Source organism: Pterocles gutturalis, unplaced genomic scaffold (assembly GCF_000699245.1).
Source record: "Pterocles gutturalis isolate BGI_N339 unplaced genomic scaffold, ASM69924v1 scaffold21896, whole genome shotgun sequence".
Lineage (NCBI taxonomy): Eukaryota > Metazoa > Chordata > Aves > Pterocliformes > Pteroclidae > Pterocles > Pterocles gutturalis.
In genome coordinates, this window is record NW_010098378.1 from 5426 (window position 1) to 21957 (window position 16532).

The 16532-nt window shown below is 45.5% G+C and overlaps 1 protein-coding gene across 1 annotated transcript in view; it reads right to left on the reverse strand.

Annotated features, from left to right (window-relative positions):
• Positions 1-79: 79 nt before the first annotated feature.
• Positions 80-16532, reverse strand: part of SLC25A26 (solute carrier family 25 (S-adenosylmethionine carrier), member 26) — a gene marked incomplete at its 5' end in the record, with an annotated part of 83653 nt that continues 67200 nt past the window's right edge. The window contains 4 exons of the mRNA XM_010072814.1: positions 80-176; positions 4852-4925; positions 6461-6525; positions 14568-14637. Of these exons, the coding sequence (XP_010071116.1) occupies positions 80-176; positions 4852-4925; positions 6461-6525; positions 14568-14637 (306 nt within the window). The remainder of the gene's footprint in view (positions 177-4851; positions 4926-6460; positions 6526-14567; positions 14638-16532) is intronic.

Sequence of the window (16532 nt, forward strand, 5' to 3'; positions counted from 1 at the left end):
GTTCACGGGCGGACTCCTCCTCCAGCTCAGCGGCTTCTCCAGCTCCTTGGTGGCCACCGGCAGGACCGGCTGGGCTGGGTCAGAGCAGCAGCTGGCGAGTCTTCTCGTATGTCCCCAGGAAGATGAAGCCTCCCAGGCTGATGGCTGCCATCCGTGGGACAACACCTGCGAACAAACTGAAGGCAAAGGAAAGGCAGTTTCAGAGAATGAGCGGATGCTGCACAGCTTTAGAAAACAAAGCCAAGAAAAATTCTCTCTTGCCCGTTTACTGAAATCCCACGCTACTGCTCAACTGAAGGAACCTGTCTGGGCTTCCCTAACAGAGTACTCCCAAGCCTTGTAATTTTTAGCCCCTCTACCCATCCTCAGGTGCAGAAGCAAAGGTGCAGGAGGCCATGGGCCACACTGTGGAAAGAGAAGCTCAGACAGATCCCCACGAAGGACTGCAGACAGATGGGAAGTGTCCCGTCCTCCCTGGCCCCATCCAGCCTCAGCAGAGGGACCCCCTCTCCCTGGAACAGCTCATTCCCAGTAACATCCGACGGGGCCAGCAGGGAGGGAACAGGAACGGCTGCACCTTCAGCCACCATGATTTTTAGGTGCCTGATCCTAAAAGTTCTTGGAAGTTAACAGGAAACGCATGCAAAGCCAATTGCTCAACACATCTAAGCTCACAGTTGGTTTAACAACTTCAGGATAGGCCAGAGCATTACAGGCTTCCTCCACTGCAAGCAAGGATTAACCATTAGGCTTGAATCTGTTCTGCATCCCCCCGCTGATCTACTCGCATGACGGGAGCCATTCGCAGCACATTCTGGCTCAGCTCTGCAAGGATGCTGTCCTTGGCTTTTTCCAAATGCTGCCTGGTCCCTGCTAGGAGCATGTCCACAGTGGGACAAGGTGTAATTCCCAGTGAGACGGGGCTGCGTGGGAGCTCTCTGCTCCCTGCCCGCGCCCGGCTACTCACGCTGCGCTGGGGAAACCTCTGGCTGCAGTAACTCTGGTTTTTGTTGTAATGAGCTTTGCTGAGGAGCCTGGAGCACACAGGCAGATTGAAACATTTTATGGCTTTACTAGACAGCAATTGGGCCTATTACCATAATGACAGCTTTAAAACAGAGTAATTTGTACAAGGCATGTATGGACAGAGCGCTGATAGGGTAAATCCTACGGTGCAGCATCGCTCTCGAAACACGCACCATCCTTCCCTGCCGAGTTAGGCAGCCTTCATTACAGCAGCAGGGGCAGACGTTCGTTTACAGAACAGCCCACTCGAGACACAGCTATTACACAAACAGGGGCAGATAACTCAGTTATCCAGAAGCTGCATCCCTGGCAACCTCTATTACTAACCATCACTTCCAAGAATCCTGGCCCCGCTCTCCCCAGTTTCCCTTTCCCACCCACACGATCCCCCGTGGGCTTCCCCCTGCAGGAGGGCAGAGCCGAGCAGCTCCGGGGCAGCGCTGAACGCAGAGCTGAGCTTTCCTGCAGGCCTGATCCAAACGGGTTCCTGTTGGGCTGCACCTGCCCTCATCAGTGGATAACACAAACTGGGTTTTTTTTTCTGCTGGCCCCATCGGAAACCACTCCGGTGGGCACAGGGCTGCTGTCTATCTGTATTTGCTCTCTGTTCGCACAGATTTCACCTGGCACCCTGCCACCTTTCTCTTCGCCTGGGTTTTCCCGTTTGCTTAAGCAACTCTCCCAGTTACCGGCTGGATCCAGCACCAAGGGCTGGAGGGCTTCACCGCCGCCTTCTCATCACCACCAGCTACACCAAGCGCACAGCGTGTCAGTGACTGGCAGAGCCCAGCCGCGGGCTTTCAGGTACGGACACGTCGCGCTCTCCCCAGCCGTGCGAGGGACGGCTCGGCAGGAGTCACAAATCCGGGGGCGAGGCCTGGCTGCAGGGGTCAAACCCGCACCCTGTGCCCCCCTGACTGTGTGCATGCCCTTCGGGATGCAGCTCTTCGCTTCAGGGATCCCAGCCCAGCAATACACCGAGTCCCATGGTCCCAGCACCAAAGGGGACATTTATGGGCCACAACTCAACAACCCAAAAGCAAATTCTTTCTCAATAGAGACTAACCAGGACCCCTGAAGTCACCCTTTGGAAGAGACACAGCAGAGAGGGTCCAGCGCTCAAAGGGCGCTGTGTGCTCGGCCACAAACCCCCGTGCTACGGTCCTGACCAAAGAGGTGGCCATGCTGAGAAAAACCATCACTTTTACCTGACTACAGTTTTTGGGCTGAGCTCCTTCCTGCGAGCACCTTGTGTTTCACAAAGCAGCAAGCCCTGGGCACAGGGGCTGCTTTCGCCACTCGCACCGGTGAGACCAGGCTCTGAGGAGCGGTGGTTAGTGCCCGCCGTGCCGCGTCCACCTCCGCCTCACCCGAGGAACGAGACGCCTGGTGCAAACTGCCAGCTCCATCCCCAGCTACACACAAGCTGGAACAAGCCATCTCACCAGATTTATCAGTTAAAAACCCTCGTCTTTCTCACCAGTGAGTTGTGAAGCTTCATCCGTGGCTTTCAAACGCCGCCACCAGCTCCCTGCATGAAAAGCAGCCGGACAAGATATAAACCTGCTTTCGTGGGAGTGGCTTGCCTATGCTGCTGGCAAGAGCAAAGAGGTGCATGGATCTGCTCACCCCATCCCTATCCTACCTCCCGCTGCAGGCCTGGCTCTCCCCGGACAGGAAGGGATGTGAAATTTCTTGGCGTGAAGCAGAGGGATTTACTAGGTGCAGACCAGGAAGCTGAGCCCTGCACTCTGGTTTTAATAAGGTGGCAATAAGCAATGCATCTTGCTGCCCTCAGAATTCCTCCTCTTCAAGTACAAGATTTATTAGAGGAACCATAAATCATTTCATGTTGCAACTGGCCAAAAAAGCCCGACATTTTAATTGGTTTTGATTAATAGATTTATAATTGGCAGCAGGCATGGCAGCCTCTGCGTTTATTTTTCCCAAGACTTTCTTCCTTTTCCTTGCAGCTGACGCAGCTTGGCCTCCTTTACACGTTGCTTTTTCTCCAGATCGCTTATTGTTTTGATTTCAATTGAATTGTGTTCCCTTTGGTCCTAGTCCACGGGCACTATCTTTAGGCAGAATTTAATTTTGGGTTGTTTAGAAAAGGGCACTGCTGAAACACCCTGAAAAGAACACAAACATACATTTTTATTTTCTGCCTCTTCACACCCTTCAGAGCTCAACTGCCATCAGCAGCAGATACAGCCTCGCTTCTCCCAGTCCCTTTCAAAACATGCCCTAGAGTCCACCAAGCTGTGTAGGACCCAAAACTCATCCACCACCAGGTCACCTCATCATCTCAAAGAGCAAACCTGAGACAACCCATCCCTGAGCGCTGCCGGGGGCCACAGCTGGACGTCTTCCTGGAATCGGTGTTGAGGAACTTCCTGCAATTTGTTTTGAATTATTTCCCACATGTGTAGAAAAAGGATTGAACCTTTATTAGTTGTGTGAGCAGAGATCAGATGTTAAGAGAAAACTATCTCCTGCAAAGCTGCAATGTGCATGCTGCTTCGCGCAACAGTTTACAAATGTTCAAACAGCACCCCGAAAGTATCGGCCACATGAAGCAGATTAGAAACCCGTGAGAAATTACAATGAAAAGCTCCAAGCAAAGCTTCCAAAAACCCTCTGTTTCTCTTCCAGGTCAAGGGCCGGTGGGACACAAGCCCTACCGAAGGAGGCACAGGCTGAACACCACGGACTGGAGGAGTTGTTTAAGACACATATTCACTACAAGTGGCTATTAACTGGTATGACTCGCACACCCAAAACAGGCAAGGTAGCGTAAATGAAGCAGGTGTCTGTAAAAATCAGTAATAATTTATAAGCCCATAACACCTCAAAACATTCTACAAACCCTAGCAGAGGACTTTTTGTTCACAACACCGCTCCAAGGTCAGCAGAGCAATTCTCCATAAAGAAAAAGAGTAAAGCGAGGCAGCTAAGAGACTGGATCAACATCACCCCACGCTTCCACAGCTGGTCAGAGGAAAGCCCAGAACATTTCTACACCCCAATTACAGGAGGAAGGCAGCCAGAGAGCTGCTCTGCGGCTGCTCAGACTTACTCTGCACTCAAGCCCGACTCAGAAAACTTGCATTTAAGCAACAAGTGCCTCACTGGAGAAATGCGAGCGGGCACGTGCTCAAACCCAGATCTGATGGAAGGCTCAAAGGACAAGTCAGGGAGCACATGGCTCCCTTCCTTCAGCTTCCATTTGTCCCTACTGCTGGCACCACACTGGCATCACATGCTCCCATCATGCCTCACAGTAAGAACTAATAAAAAGGAACAGAGGAGAACTTGCTGGTATTTGACTTGGAGGAAAAGACACGTGGCACCCACGTTGGCCTTCACTGACGTCTCAGGAGGGGTCATTCCCACCCCTCAAGATCAATCTGTGGCACTCACTGCCACAAGACGATGTGCATGCCCAACATTTAAATGGATACAAAACACAAATACACACGTTCATGGAGAAATTGTCCATTAAACACAAAGTCACCCTCGCCTCCAAAGCCTGGAGCTAAGCTTAGAGATTGTACCACAGATAAACCCCCAAAAATGCCCTGTTTCTATGCTCTTCCCTGGATATTGCTCATAGCCAATGCTAAAGTGAGGACATTAGACCTCCTTCAAGGGACCTTCTTGCTCCTAGATACCCAAGAGCTGCTCCCTGGCCATGTGTACAAAAACTAAAAGTCTTTTCTGTATGACAGGATTTAAACACAAACAGACCATCCCGTCCTCTCCCACCCCCCAACACACACAGAGACACAACGCCCGAGATGTGCCTCTACAGCATGTCCTTACCCTGACAGGCCTTCTGTCCTCCAGATGCCACTGAGGGCAGCCAGAACATTCCCGCTAGCGTTGCTGGAACCAGCCTGCACCACAGAAAGAGAGAGATTGGAAACTGCTGGCAGAGAGGTTTAGTTACTTACTGAGCTCCCTGTCCCTGGCTAGTGCTACTTTGCAGCAATTACAGACATCCTAACAACCTCCTTACCCCCGGCACAGGCAAAAGCTCCCTGTCTCCAGGAGTGAGGCAAAGGGCAGAAAGGGAAATCAAGGCACAGAAGAACAAAACGACCACTCCGACATCCCAGAGCTGGTTAGTGACAGAACTGGGGCTCCAGTCCCTTTTGCACTACACTCAGCGCTGCGTCCAGCAGCTGACACTGAAGTAAGGTGTTAATAAAAATACACTCTCAAAGCACCAACAAGCAACTTTGCTGCTCACTGCAAGAGGACAGCAGCCTTAAAATTTACTTTAAAAAAAAAAACAAAACAAAACCATGAGTAGTGTATTACATGTGAAAATTGCCTTGAGTGCAAAACAGAGGGCAAACAGCAGAACTACAGACAATTAAATTACATGTGTGATCTAGTTAGTGTGAGATGACTAATGTAAAGATGCTGTTTGAATGGTCTCAGAACATCCCAAAGCACCACCATTCCCTTACCAACGCTGACCCAGTTGCTCAGGACAGCAGCAGACATAAACGAAACCCAGTTCTTACAGTTTTATCGCCAACACTATCCAAAGGCAAAGAAACTGCAGTAGGTGCAACACCCATCAGCAAGAGATACACAACGCAGGAACATGGTGAGCACAGATGTGCACGACCCAGCTCCGGAGGTGCACATCATCAACAAGACACACCCCCATACTGAGAGACATGAGCAATAGGGTAAAAGCCATCCACAGAAACTCCAGGATGCTCCACCTTCGCCGATGTAACAGCTCCTTTCAGGGCAGAGAAAGGCTTTAGGAATATCCACCTGCTAAGGGCTTCTAGCTTTGTGGCTGCTTAGCTCTGCTCTGGGTCAGCAAGACGATGACAGGAACACTAGACTTACTAGCAATTTAACTACTTACTAAGCTTACTGATCCTATAAAGCAATCTTCCTTCTGCTGTGGTTAGCAGAGGTAAGCCACCACGATCTTTATGGCTTAAAAATTTAGGACAGAAAATCCAGTGCCAATCTCAGAAAAGACACACACAGACACACACAAACGTACACAGCCAAACACTCACTCTCTCTCTCTCAAGCCCAACAATTATCAAAACAACAGAGGAATAAATCCCTGATGGGAAGTTTAACTGTGGGCACCTGACTCTGCAAGGATTTTCTCCTAAGGACACTGCATGAGACTCTGGAAGTCTAGCACAAGCACAAGCCCTTATCAGACAGCTCCTTTGGGAAAGGACCAGAAGAGCAATTCAGGGAAAGGAACACAACGATTTCATTAGTTCTGCATGTAGTACCTGTTCACATCTAATCCTGCCTTTGAGGACATGAGCAGAAATCATTATTACTAGGTGCTGGATTTCATTCCGTAACGACCATACAGAAACTCTGGAACTACCCAAGCCATTCACCTGCGTCTCTGCTGGCCGGCCTCCTTCGCTCTTACCTTTGCCAACATAATTCTTGTCTTCGCTACATCGAGAGGTGTGGTGACTGCAGCTGCAAATCCACCTGAGCAAAGTAAAATACCAAACACAAGTGAGACATTGTTGAGTGAATATGAATGCCACACTGCCTATAATTCCCATGGCTGTGGTCAACACTGCTCCATTATTAATGCCTACAGCATGATTGTTGAAGGTCTGTACACTGAGTGTTTTATTCCTGTGTGTTGACTTAAGGAAACAGCTCTATACTAGTTCACTGTAAATCCAAACATCCCCATTGAGGTTCCTGTCCTTTTGTTCTGGACTCTGTACATATATGAACATATGAAGGTCATTAAGGATAACGGATTCCACTTCCAACTTCTACAAACAAGTTTGAAACTAAGAACTCACTCATTTGCAGAGGTGGGAAAATAAGTTCATCACACTGTGCTCTGCCTTGAGAATTAATTGACCATTCAAATGCTAGAAAGCCAGAGAGGAAAGATGCTCTGCATCCGAAACACACATGCTTCAGGGGCAAAACTATCTGAAAGACTTGTATTGGATCTGGATTTCAACTGTTAGACCTGGGACTCTGTTCCAAGGAAAAAAGACAAGCCAGTGTTTGGGATGGAGCTCATCTTCAACGAATGCAACCAGCTCCATTTTGGAAAACAACAATATGAAGCTGCCCAAGGGGCTTTGGAAATTGTCAGAAGCCTGCTGCCACAAGTGCCATAATCTCCTCACGGGCATTTTTATTCTCTCTAATCACTCCCAAACTTCACCCTTGGAGCTCATTACTTTCACTCGGAGCAGCTAGCTCAGCTGTGGCTTTCCTCATGAAAGCCAGAAATCTTCAGCTTATCCATCTGCATGTCTCACCCACAAATGTGTGTGTCTCTTTCTCCATGTTTTAACCCTGTGGCTACAGCCTGGCCTCTTGTGCTACCTAGGGACCAGCTTTGCTGCTTTTTCTCCCAGGCTCTTATTCCCTTTGCCTTATTTCCCCATCCTAAAATTAACTCTAATCTCTCACTCTCTCCTCTGTTCACAGCATTTCAAGCAAGTAATTCATGCTGAGGAAGAGCCAAAGCGAATGAAACTTTTAAAATGGAGGAGCAGAGCAGCCCAGCAGTAAGTGAAGAGAGAAAGGGGAAGAAATGGAGGAAGAAAAGATAGAGAGACTTCTTCTGAAATCTCTCTCTCTTCTTCCTCCTTTTTTTTCCTCTGGAGCTCATATAAATCCCATATCTGCTACAGCAGGGAACAAAGTGACTCCAAAGACTGAAGCCTACACAGTACCCAGGGAATAAGCTAAAAATAATCTATTTTCTGGTCCAAGTTTTATGGAATGTAGAAAAATTGATCTCTGTTTTCTTGGGATGGCAAGGGGGAAAGCACTGCTTCTAAAAATCTGTAAAGTAATGAGAAAATCCTCTTTACCCACTGGTTGGTGTTTTTACCTGCATACATTTCTCTGAACCACCTTAGCTTTAACATATTAAAACCCTGCCTTATGTCAGAAAGGGGTCATGCCAGCTGGCACCCTATGCTGACTTCTCACAGTTAATTAAGAATATCTCGTGACAGCTCAGGAGATGCAGTAAGGCACATGTGCAGTCCCCTGGATCTCAAACAAGAAAGCAGGCAAGCCAAATTAGTGAACAGCCCAAAATGCCTGGTTTAGGAGCAACTTCCGCTCACGTAAGGTTGGCCCATCTGGTTCACTCTGCCTGAAACTTTCTAGCAGTGATGCCTCACTAAAAAGCAGAAAAATGGGTTGTTTTCAAGAAGTCAAAGCAGAAACTATGAGCAAGTTAAATAAAATTCCAGCCCATTCTTGGACCTTCTTTAAGGTCAAAGATCTTTTTTATTGTGAGCCAGCTTTTGACTAAATGACCCCAAAGGCTTTGAGAGAATGATCTGGTTAGAAACTCTGGTACTCATGTCAGAGATGTATTTTTAGAACAGTAAAAATAATCTCCATGGAAAATAGTGGCTTTACAAGTCTGGATGTAGAAGCCCTTCCTTTGCCCATAGACTAAGATAAAACTGACCAGTGAACCACATGGCTGTCAGGCCTGGATCAAACAAAAAATCTCAATGCATCACTTGGCTACAGAGTTGACAATAACTCTTTAGTCAGACTAACTTATTTCCCTTACCAGATCCCAGTTATTTTTTAAGGTATTTGTTCCTAGCAGTTTCTTCTCGGCAGAAGCTTCAATTTTGTCTGACAGAGTGATTAGAACAAAGACAATTCATCCTGATATGATGTTCCCAAATTCTTATCTGAAAGGTTTAATCAAGGCTGATTGGTTTTCATTTTTTTCCCCAGCTAACATCTGGAGCTTTCAGACTCTTTTGTTATTAACATTTCAATGTTTCTTTTTCCATCACTGGGAAGTATTTGGTACAGATTTACCAATCAATTTAGAATGACAACAGCAACAACAAAATGCTTCATAAGCACAACAAGCAGCGGGACAGCAGCTAAATTAAATGCAAGTTTGTATAGGCTTGACAAAAACACAAGATTAAAGCTAGCATTTGTTGGGAACTGCATTTCATTGAAGGCAGTGACTCTGACAAAATGAATTCACTCCAGCCTTAACCCTAAATGTCCAAGGTAATTTTAGAGTGACCACTTCAACATTAGTACACAGGTATCCAAGAAGAGGCTACAGCCCTAGGGAGGTACCACTCAGTCCCACCTACTGTAACTGGGTAAAGGAACTGACGCCACAACTGTTCCCAGTCATCACACTAATACAACAGATACAAACCAGTACAGCCAGAGCCTACTCATTCGAAATAGGAGGGCTGTGCACTGCACTGTCTAATACACAGGAAGGCCCTACAGATCTTTAAATCACTCCTTTACTCTATTCCTGCTGTCACTGAATTCTCAAAGAGCTGCCACATAAGGCTGGAGTCTGCTCAACTAGTCAGCAACCAGAAAAACCAGGTATCAAAGTATCAGGTGGGCAAGAAAGACCCAGACACATCCAGCCTTACACTCCTAATCATTCCGGCTTCTCTGCAGAGCTGGCAAAGAGAAAAAGGCACCTTTGCAGGCAGTCTGCGCTCAGACAGACTCACTCACCAACTCACTCGTGGAGAAAGCTCCTTTCTCCCTTGCCCTAGAAGGATCTGGTGGTGACTTGGGCTTAGCAAGTAGGCATAAAGATGGATTTGCACATGGGAGAAAGTTCTTTGCTTGTTAATACTTCTAGCAGAATGACAGACTTCTCTGTTGGGAAAATAAAACTTCACGCAGTAGTGGGAAATTCATCACCTGTCTCCCAAGAAGCTACAATGGACGCTGTATATTCACACATCAGCTAAGCAGCTAAACTTTACCAAGCGCAGGGTGTTAAACAGAAAATCCCTCTGCTACTCACACTTTCCCAGTGACCAGTTCTTGATGGAAGTGCCAATGACAGATATCCACAGAGAGCGATATGCCTTTATTTGGCAATAAGAATAAAAAGTCTTGAAGACTTAAGATATTCCCCAAGGTTCCTGCTGGCATTTCCTACCCTTTTTAGCTGTCATATGCAAATAAAAATGGAGAAGCATCAGAACAGAGTGAAATACTTCACCTGAGAACAAAACCTTGCAGTAAGGTGTCTGCCTGCAGAATTTGCTGCTGATGCTTACAAAACATGTAACGGGTTCTTTGACACATGCCTCAAATAAGATCCTATGAGGAGAGGAAGACAATTTCTTCTTCAGTCCCTGTATCTTTTTTTTCTGTACCATTTCCACTTCTCCTCACCCTTTCTTAAGAGTCCAGGGGACCATCCCTGGCCATCACAGGGGCTCCTCCTGTCATCTGGCCAGACCCCTGGCACCCTCTTCTGTAACACCAGCCCAGTTTGGTAGGTCAAGCTCGTCTCAAGAGATAGGAACCTGTGCTTGACTAATGGCCTTGCTTGAATTAGCCGAACTTAGGAAAAAGCAAAAAACCCAGGTTGAGCTATATTATTGCCTGTCTTCATTACTATGTTCTATACTGACATCTGAAGGTTACCCAGGACTGATTCAGGATTGAATCCCAAATCCGGGTTGAAAAACTGAGTTGCACAGGTCCAACACTAAACCTCCTCTCACGCTGCCTGATTTCCAAGTTCCTAAACAAAATGGTTTTTCAGGACTCTTTAGTCAATCAGTTATTATTTGAACTTTTATTTTATTGATAGCAGGTTAAATTTTTTCTTAAGGAGAAGTTTATTCTGGTCCTTTATCACTGTGGGAACTACACCTGCCAATGGTAGATCAAAGTGACCCAAGAACCTCTTTGGATTTCAGCAGAAATACCAAGAGGTAAAGCACTGCTCCTCCAGCGATTTCATCAATTTAGGGTTAGAGGCATGGTCCAGGCAAAGACTGCAGGGAAATCTTGAGAACTACTCAAAAATTTATTCAGAGCTACAGAGTTAAAGAGGCTTTTAGACACAGTGTGTAATCTTGTCAGAGCTGATTAGATCAAAACAAAAGTGATGGGAAGCCTTCCCTGTTAATGTGCAAAAAGCTCTCGTTAGTGCTTTATTATTCACCAGACTTGCACCTCCATTCTCGGTGACTTTGTCACCACAGAGCATTTATTATTAATGTTAAGCCACGCTTTTTTTACAGTAGGGAGAAAGAAGGCATCTTTAACAGAAGCTATTTTCAATTGCATTAAATGGACACTCAGGTTCTCTGACAAGCTGGAGCTGCCTCCCTGCTCCACAGCAGCACTCTGCTTTCCCAACAGCTAATACCCAATGGCAGGATTTCCTTGCCACTGGCCCAATTCCATTGAGGGCATATGAAACCCACCCAGAGGCTCTTCTGGAACAGCAGGGCTGGGGTGCAGTGCTCCAGCCAGACAGCCTAAGCCCAGAGAAGACTCCAGCACGGAGTGCAACCACAATCACACCTGGCCTGCCCGCAGCATGGGGACATGCTTCCTTCCTCCTCCTCCTCCAGCCTGCCAAAGCCTGTGCCCACATCTGGGCCGGCATCCAACCAGCTCAGACAAGAGGCAAGGTTTGGACCAAACACAACCTCAAGCTTAAATTATCATGTAGATCTACCCTTGGGTTCCTCCCCACTGGCTGCTCAGATATCGCCTTTTCTCACTCCCCAACTGCTCCAAGCATCTTCTCTAGTTAAGGCACCAGCGATGATGATAAAGCTGGACTAGGCCTCCAGGGATTAAATTATTAACAGATGAGACAGAAGATTCCAGATGTCTGATATTTATGCTCATGCCTATTAAGTTTCTATAAAAAGCCCATGGATCGCATACACACATCTTGCACATGTGCGTTCAACAAGGAAGAGTCGGGCCTCTCACCGCACTTAGGCTGAAATCGTTGCCATTTCACAGGCACCGGGGATGGAATTCAATATCTTCTTGCTCTTTGTTCAGTCTTTGCCAAATTATCAATGATGATTTAGCTAGGAACTAACCAACACACACAGACACATGCATATATGTGTGTGTGCCACAAAAGGAAGCCGAACAGGACTTTGCTCTCAGTTTGTTTCAGCTTATTACCCTGCCCCTCAGGACCTCTAACATATTTTTTAGAAAGTATTGAATTCTAGAAAAGAACACGGGAGAAAAGCGTGTCTGTCTGATCTGGCCATCCCACTACTACCATGGTGGCATTTGAACGCATCTCTGTGTTTAAAGTTTGGGTTTTCAATAATCTTCTCCTTTTAAGGTTTATAACATGATAATTTTAAATCACTCAGATGCACACATCTACCTTATTTCATTCACAGGGTACAGGTGAGGTTTTGATTTTTTTTTGTTTGTTTGTTTTGGGGTGGAAACAAAGCGATGAAGAGGTTGGTCTGTTTTTTCTTCCCTCATTTGAAGCTATATATAGGTAGTTAATAATTTTTAACCATGGAATACATTCTTCAGAAAGCAGGAAATTATTTTTCCACTGCCTCCATTCAGCAAGGCAGCTAAATATTTTCAGTGAAACAGAATGAATGTCGTACCAGATTAGATCAATATAGGGTCTGCCTGTTACATGTCTGCAGAGGGAGGCAATGGAGATGGAAGGTTCTGATCCAAAAAGAGTTGAACCGGGTGAGTTTTGAAGCAGGTCCTCAAAGGACACATGAGAAAGGAAGTTTAAAATACTGCTGATGGAAAGCAAAGGAAAGGGAAACAACAAACAGAGAAGTAAAACCAGGCTGGAGGAGGTGAAGCTGGAAGGACGACCCAGAGAATATTTATCATCACCAATTACAACACAATCTACAAAATAGGACTCCAGCTCTGCAAAGATTTGTGCTTGGGGAATAGAGCCTATGAAGACAGCTAGTCTGAGTTGTTTCATCTACCACCACCATAGACCTGGAAGTCTCTGTGCTGCTCCAGGACTCGGTATCTCTGGCACAAAGTGTTAGGTCTTCCCAGCTTCTGCACAACCATGCATCTGGAAGCTTCTGCAATATTTCTGCTAAAAAGTGAGTAGACACTACTGAACATCCATCAAATAGCAGCAAGTCCAAGCACAACTGGTCAGAATCAAGACATACAGAGAAGGAAGTGGAGGCACTGGGCTGGACTTCCAACTGAGGCACCAAATTGGACTTCAGGAAATTACTCCTCAAGGCCTTGGGTAAATCAGATAACCCTTCCATCTCTCTGAACATGCCTGAACACAGGTTTTGTATCAATCTGACTGTAAAGAAATCAACAGAGCTAAATTAATGATCCCTTATCACACCTGCACATGTACAGATTGCATTTTAAAGCATTTTTAGACTGCTAGGTTGTTTTGTTTCAAAACAAAAACAACCAACCTGCTTCAATGGCTCTGATTTTTGTTTGCACTGATTTGATGAAGTCAGTGTAAAATCCAACAGTAGACCGAATTTTAAGCAGAACTCCCTTCCCATCACATAAACATAGAAAATACAGCTGGAAAAGATCACAAGAGATGATCTAAAATATCCCCCCTCTGCCCCAAAACGGAATCAGTTCTACCTAAACCATTCCCTCGCAGCGCACATGGCCCATCTACTAAACTGTGTGCAGTTTACTCTCTCAGACATGCAGACACAGCGCCCATCAAAACGAAGCCTCAGTCTCTGCTGCAATTCTGCTGCTATTCATACTTCAATTCCCTTAGCAGAGCTTATTTTAAAAAAATTACATGTGATGTAATGGCTTTGATTTTGTAAGTCATCAAAGAACAAGCTTTGCTTTTGATAATCTCTATTTCAAGAAATGCTATAATTTCTCTTTAAACAGGATTTATTTTTTCCACATATTCTGTTACTGGTTTGGAATCACAAAATGTTTTAGGTCCTTGGGGAAAAGCTCTGGCTATCCATCTTTTAACTACTAATCTGTTTTTTCTATTAAGACAGTTAAGTCTCTCCTCCCTCAAACTTGTCAGCTATACTGATAAGTCATTAATTGATTTATTTTTTTTTTTAAACAACTACAGTAGGCTAAAATCAAGCGAGAAGCCTACTGAAGAACTCAACTTCTGGCTTGTTTGGTAATAAATAGTGCAGTATTGTATTCTGTCACTCTTTATTCTCGTTCTAGTGTCTGGAGATTGCCCAGATGTTTTGTCCTCTTTTTTTTTTTTGCTGCAGAAGGCTTTTGCCTCTGGGCTGTGCAGTGCTAGCCTCTGCTCTCCTGACTCTAGTTAATCTACGTGGCTGTCAGAGTTGTCACATGAATGGTGAATCATGGCCTCTCGCTGCAATCACTTCAACCCCTGGGGAAGTGCTCAGAGCAGACAGCTGCACAAACCCCCACCCAAGCAAAGTTTCTCCTGGATGAGGATTTTACAAATCAACTTTGAAATAATCGCAAAGCCTGACTGACAGGTCCCTGGTTTTTAAATAACAGAAATTTGTCAAAAACAAATTGGTTGTCTTTCAAACAGACACCCTGTTTGAGTCTTTTTTTTTTTTTTCCCCCCTTCTCTTTCCTTTGCTGACTTTCCTATTTCCAAACAACAACTGGATCGGTTTTCTTCTAAACAAACTTGAATTACAAAGGAATGTTGTTCTGCTATACTTAATAGATTTGCACATTTTTCCCTTTCTTCTTTAGTCTTTCCCAGTATAACATATAATCCTTTGCACCTGCAAAAGCTCCACAGACTGCTGACTGCCAAGAATCCACCACGTGACCCTGCTTCCATGACCAGAGATCCTGTGTTTAAAGAGAAAGGAAAATAAAAAGTTATTAAACGTTTGACTCTATCTGATCCCCATGTGAGTTAACTCCAAGGATGGGAACTTAAGTGAAACGCTATTTTTGTGGCATTTTTCAGTGATGTAATACGTGATTTTTCCCAAGGAACTTGTGTACTTGAATAAGCAGATGGAGTGAGAAAGATGTCTGGAACTGAGGAAGGCTTGAAGCAAATTGCTTTCAGGGATTTCATATGTATGTATTTAAGCCTGTGGCCATGCAACTTTGCAAATATTTTGCGAATTTATTTTATTTTTGGCAGATAAAACAGTGCAAAGCAAAACACTGAGCAGGGGGCGGCATGCAAGAAGTTCAGCCCAGATGTACCAAACACTCCCATTTAAAATGAACAGTCCCCAGCACAGCGAGATAGAAGTCCTGTTTGCTCCCCTACATTTCTTAAACCAACCCTTCCCCTCGCACTCCCCAAAAACCCCCATCGTTAAGAAATTACTCTTATCACTCCCATTGTATCCCAAAGCAGGTGTGTCTCTGTTTTTCACTTGGCGTCATTAGGGACCACACACTCTTCCCCTCCCCACCGCTCCCACACACCATGCTCCAATCCATTTAACTCACAGCATCATTTAAACATGCACATTGAAAAACACCACCGAGAATGGTGCCTTCTAAAAAACACGTATCAAGATGAGTCAGATCAGTATCAGCAACAAAGGCCAATGTGTGCTGGGATGGTTTTTATTATGCCAGCTACGGACACTTTGTTCTCTCCTCCTCCACCCCACTCCATCACCCCCTTCCCATCTCCCGAAAGGCTTAACGCTGGAAGTTGGAGGAGAGGTTTCTGGTTTACGATGCCAGGAGCAGTGCTGAGCAAGAAGGGATGGGATCCATGGCCTTTCTGAGGCCTACCGCAGAGAAATCGGTAATTTTATTTCATAGCTGTGGCACTATCTCATTCTTTTTAAAGCCATATTACTTCTAGTCCGTAAAATTTCCTGAAAGCAACCCGATAGCTGTGCTAGGCTGAGGTATTGCTCTCGGGCTCCCAGTCTGCAACACAGCCACTTTCCACGAGGGCACGAGAGCTCGTTTCCCTCAGTTGATGACTCTTCATTTAATACTCTGTCCTTGTGACTCGCTTCTTCCAACTTGGCTACTGGTTATATTTCAGCTGAATGTTTTAAAAATCAAACTGTTCAAGCAACAATGGCCAGCCACAATGTTGTTTGGTATCCTGCCATAGCTAAATAGCTGCAGCTCTGCTGTACGAAAGCACTAAAGGGATTTCAGTCTCTTTAATGCTAGCCACTCTGTTTCTGGTGTTTTCAGTATGGGCTTCTATTCTGCTGTCACCCACAGCAGAAACTGTTTTGCATCTCATTAATAAATAAATACAGAATCATAATTCTTCAAACCCATAAGATGCTTTTCTGGAATAACTTAGACTCTTTGGACACACGGTTTTCTTGCAAGTCAGTCCTGCTGGATGAAGGACACACACGCAAGACAAAAGGCGCTAACTTCCAAAGCATCTAGGTATTTTCCAAGCATAAATCACACCTTCAAAACCCATTTTCAAAATACTTCAGGTACTTAAGAAACCTGAGAGTCAGGGCACTGCTGGAGCCATGTGATAAAAACAGAATTACTGTATTTTTTCATTAAACAGCCTCCAAATGTCTATACATCTACAGCTAAACCGAAGAACTTAGAACAGTTACTTCTGTCATACAAACAAGTACAATGGGAGATCTGCTGGAGGACTCGGAGGAAAACCAGCACATTAATACAGACATTCATAGCTTTGCCAGAAGCCCAGCCCATTCTCAGTCATGACAGGGTTTTATGTTAATGGCATTGTCCAAAGAAGTAGGAAAAGGTCATTCGTA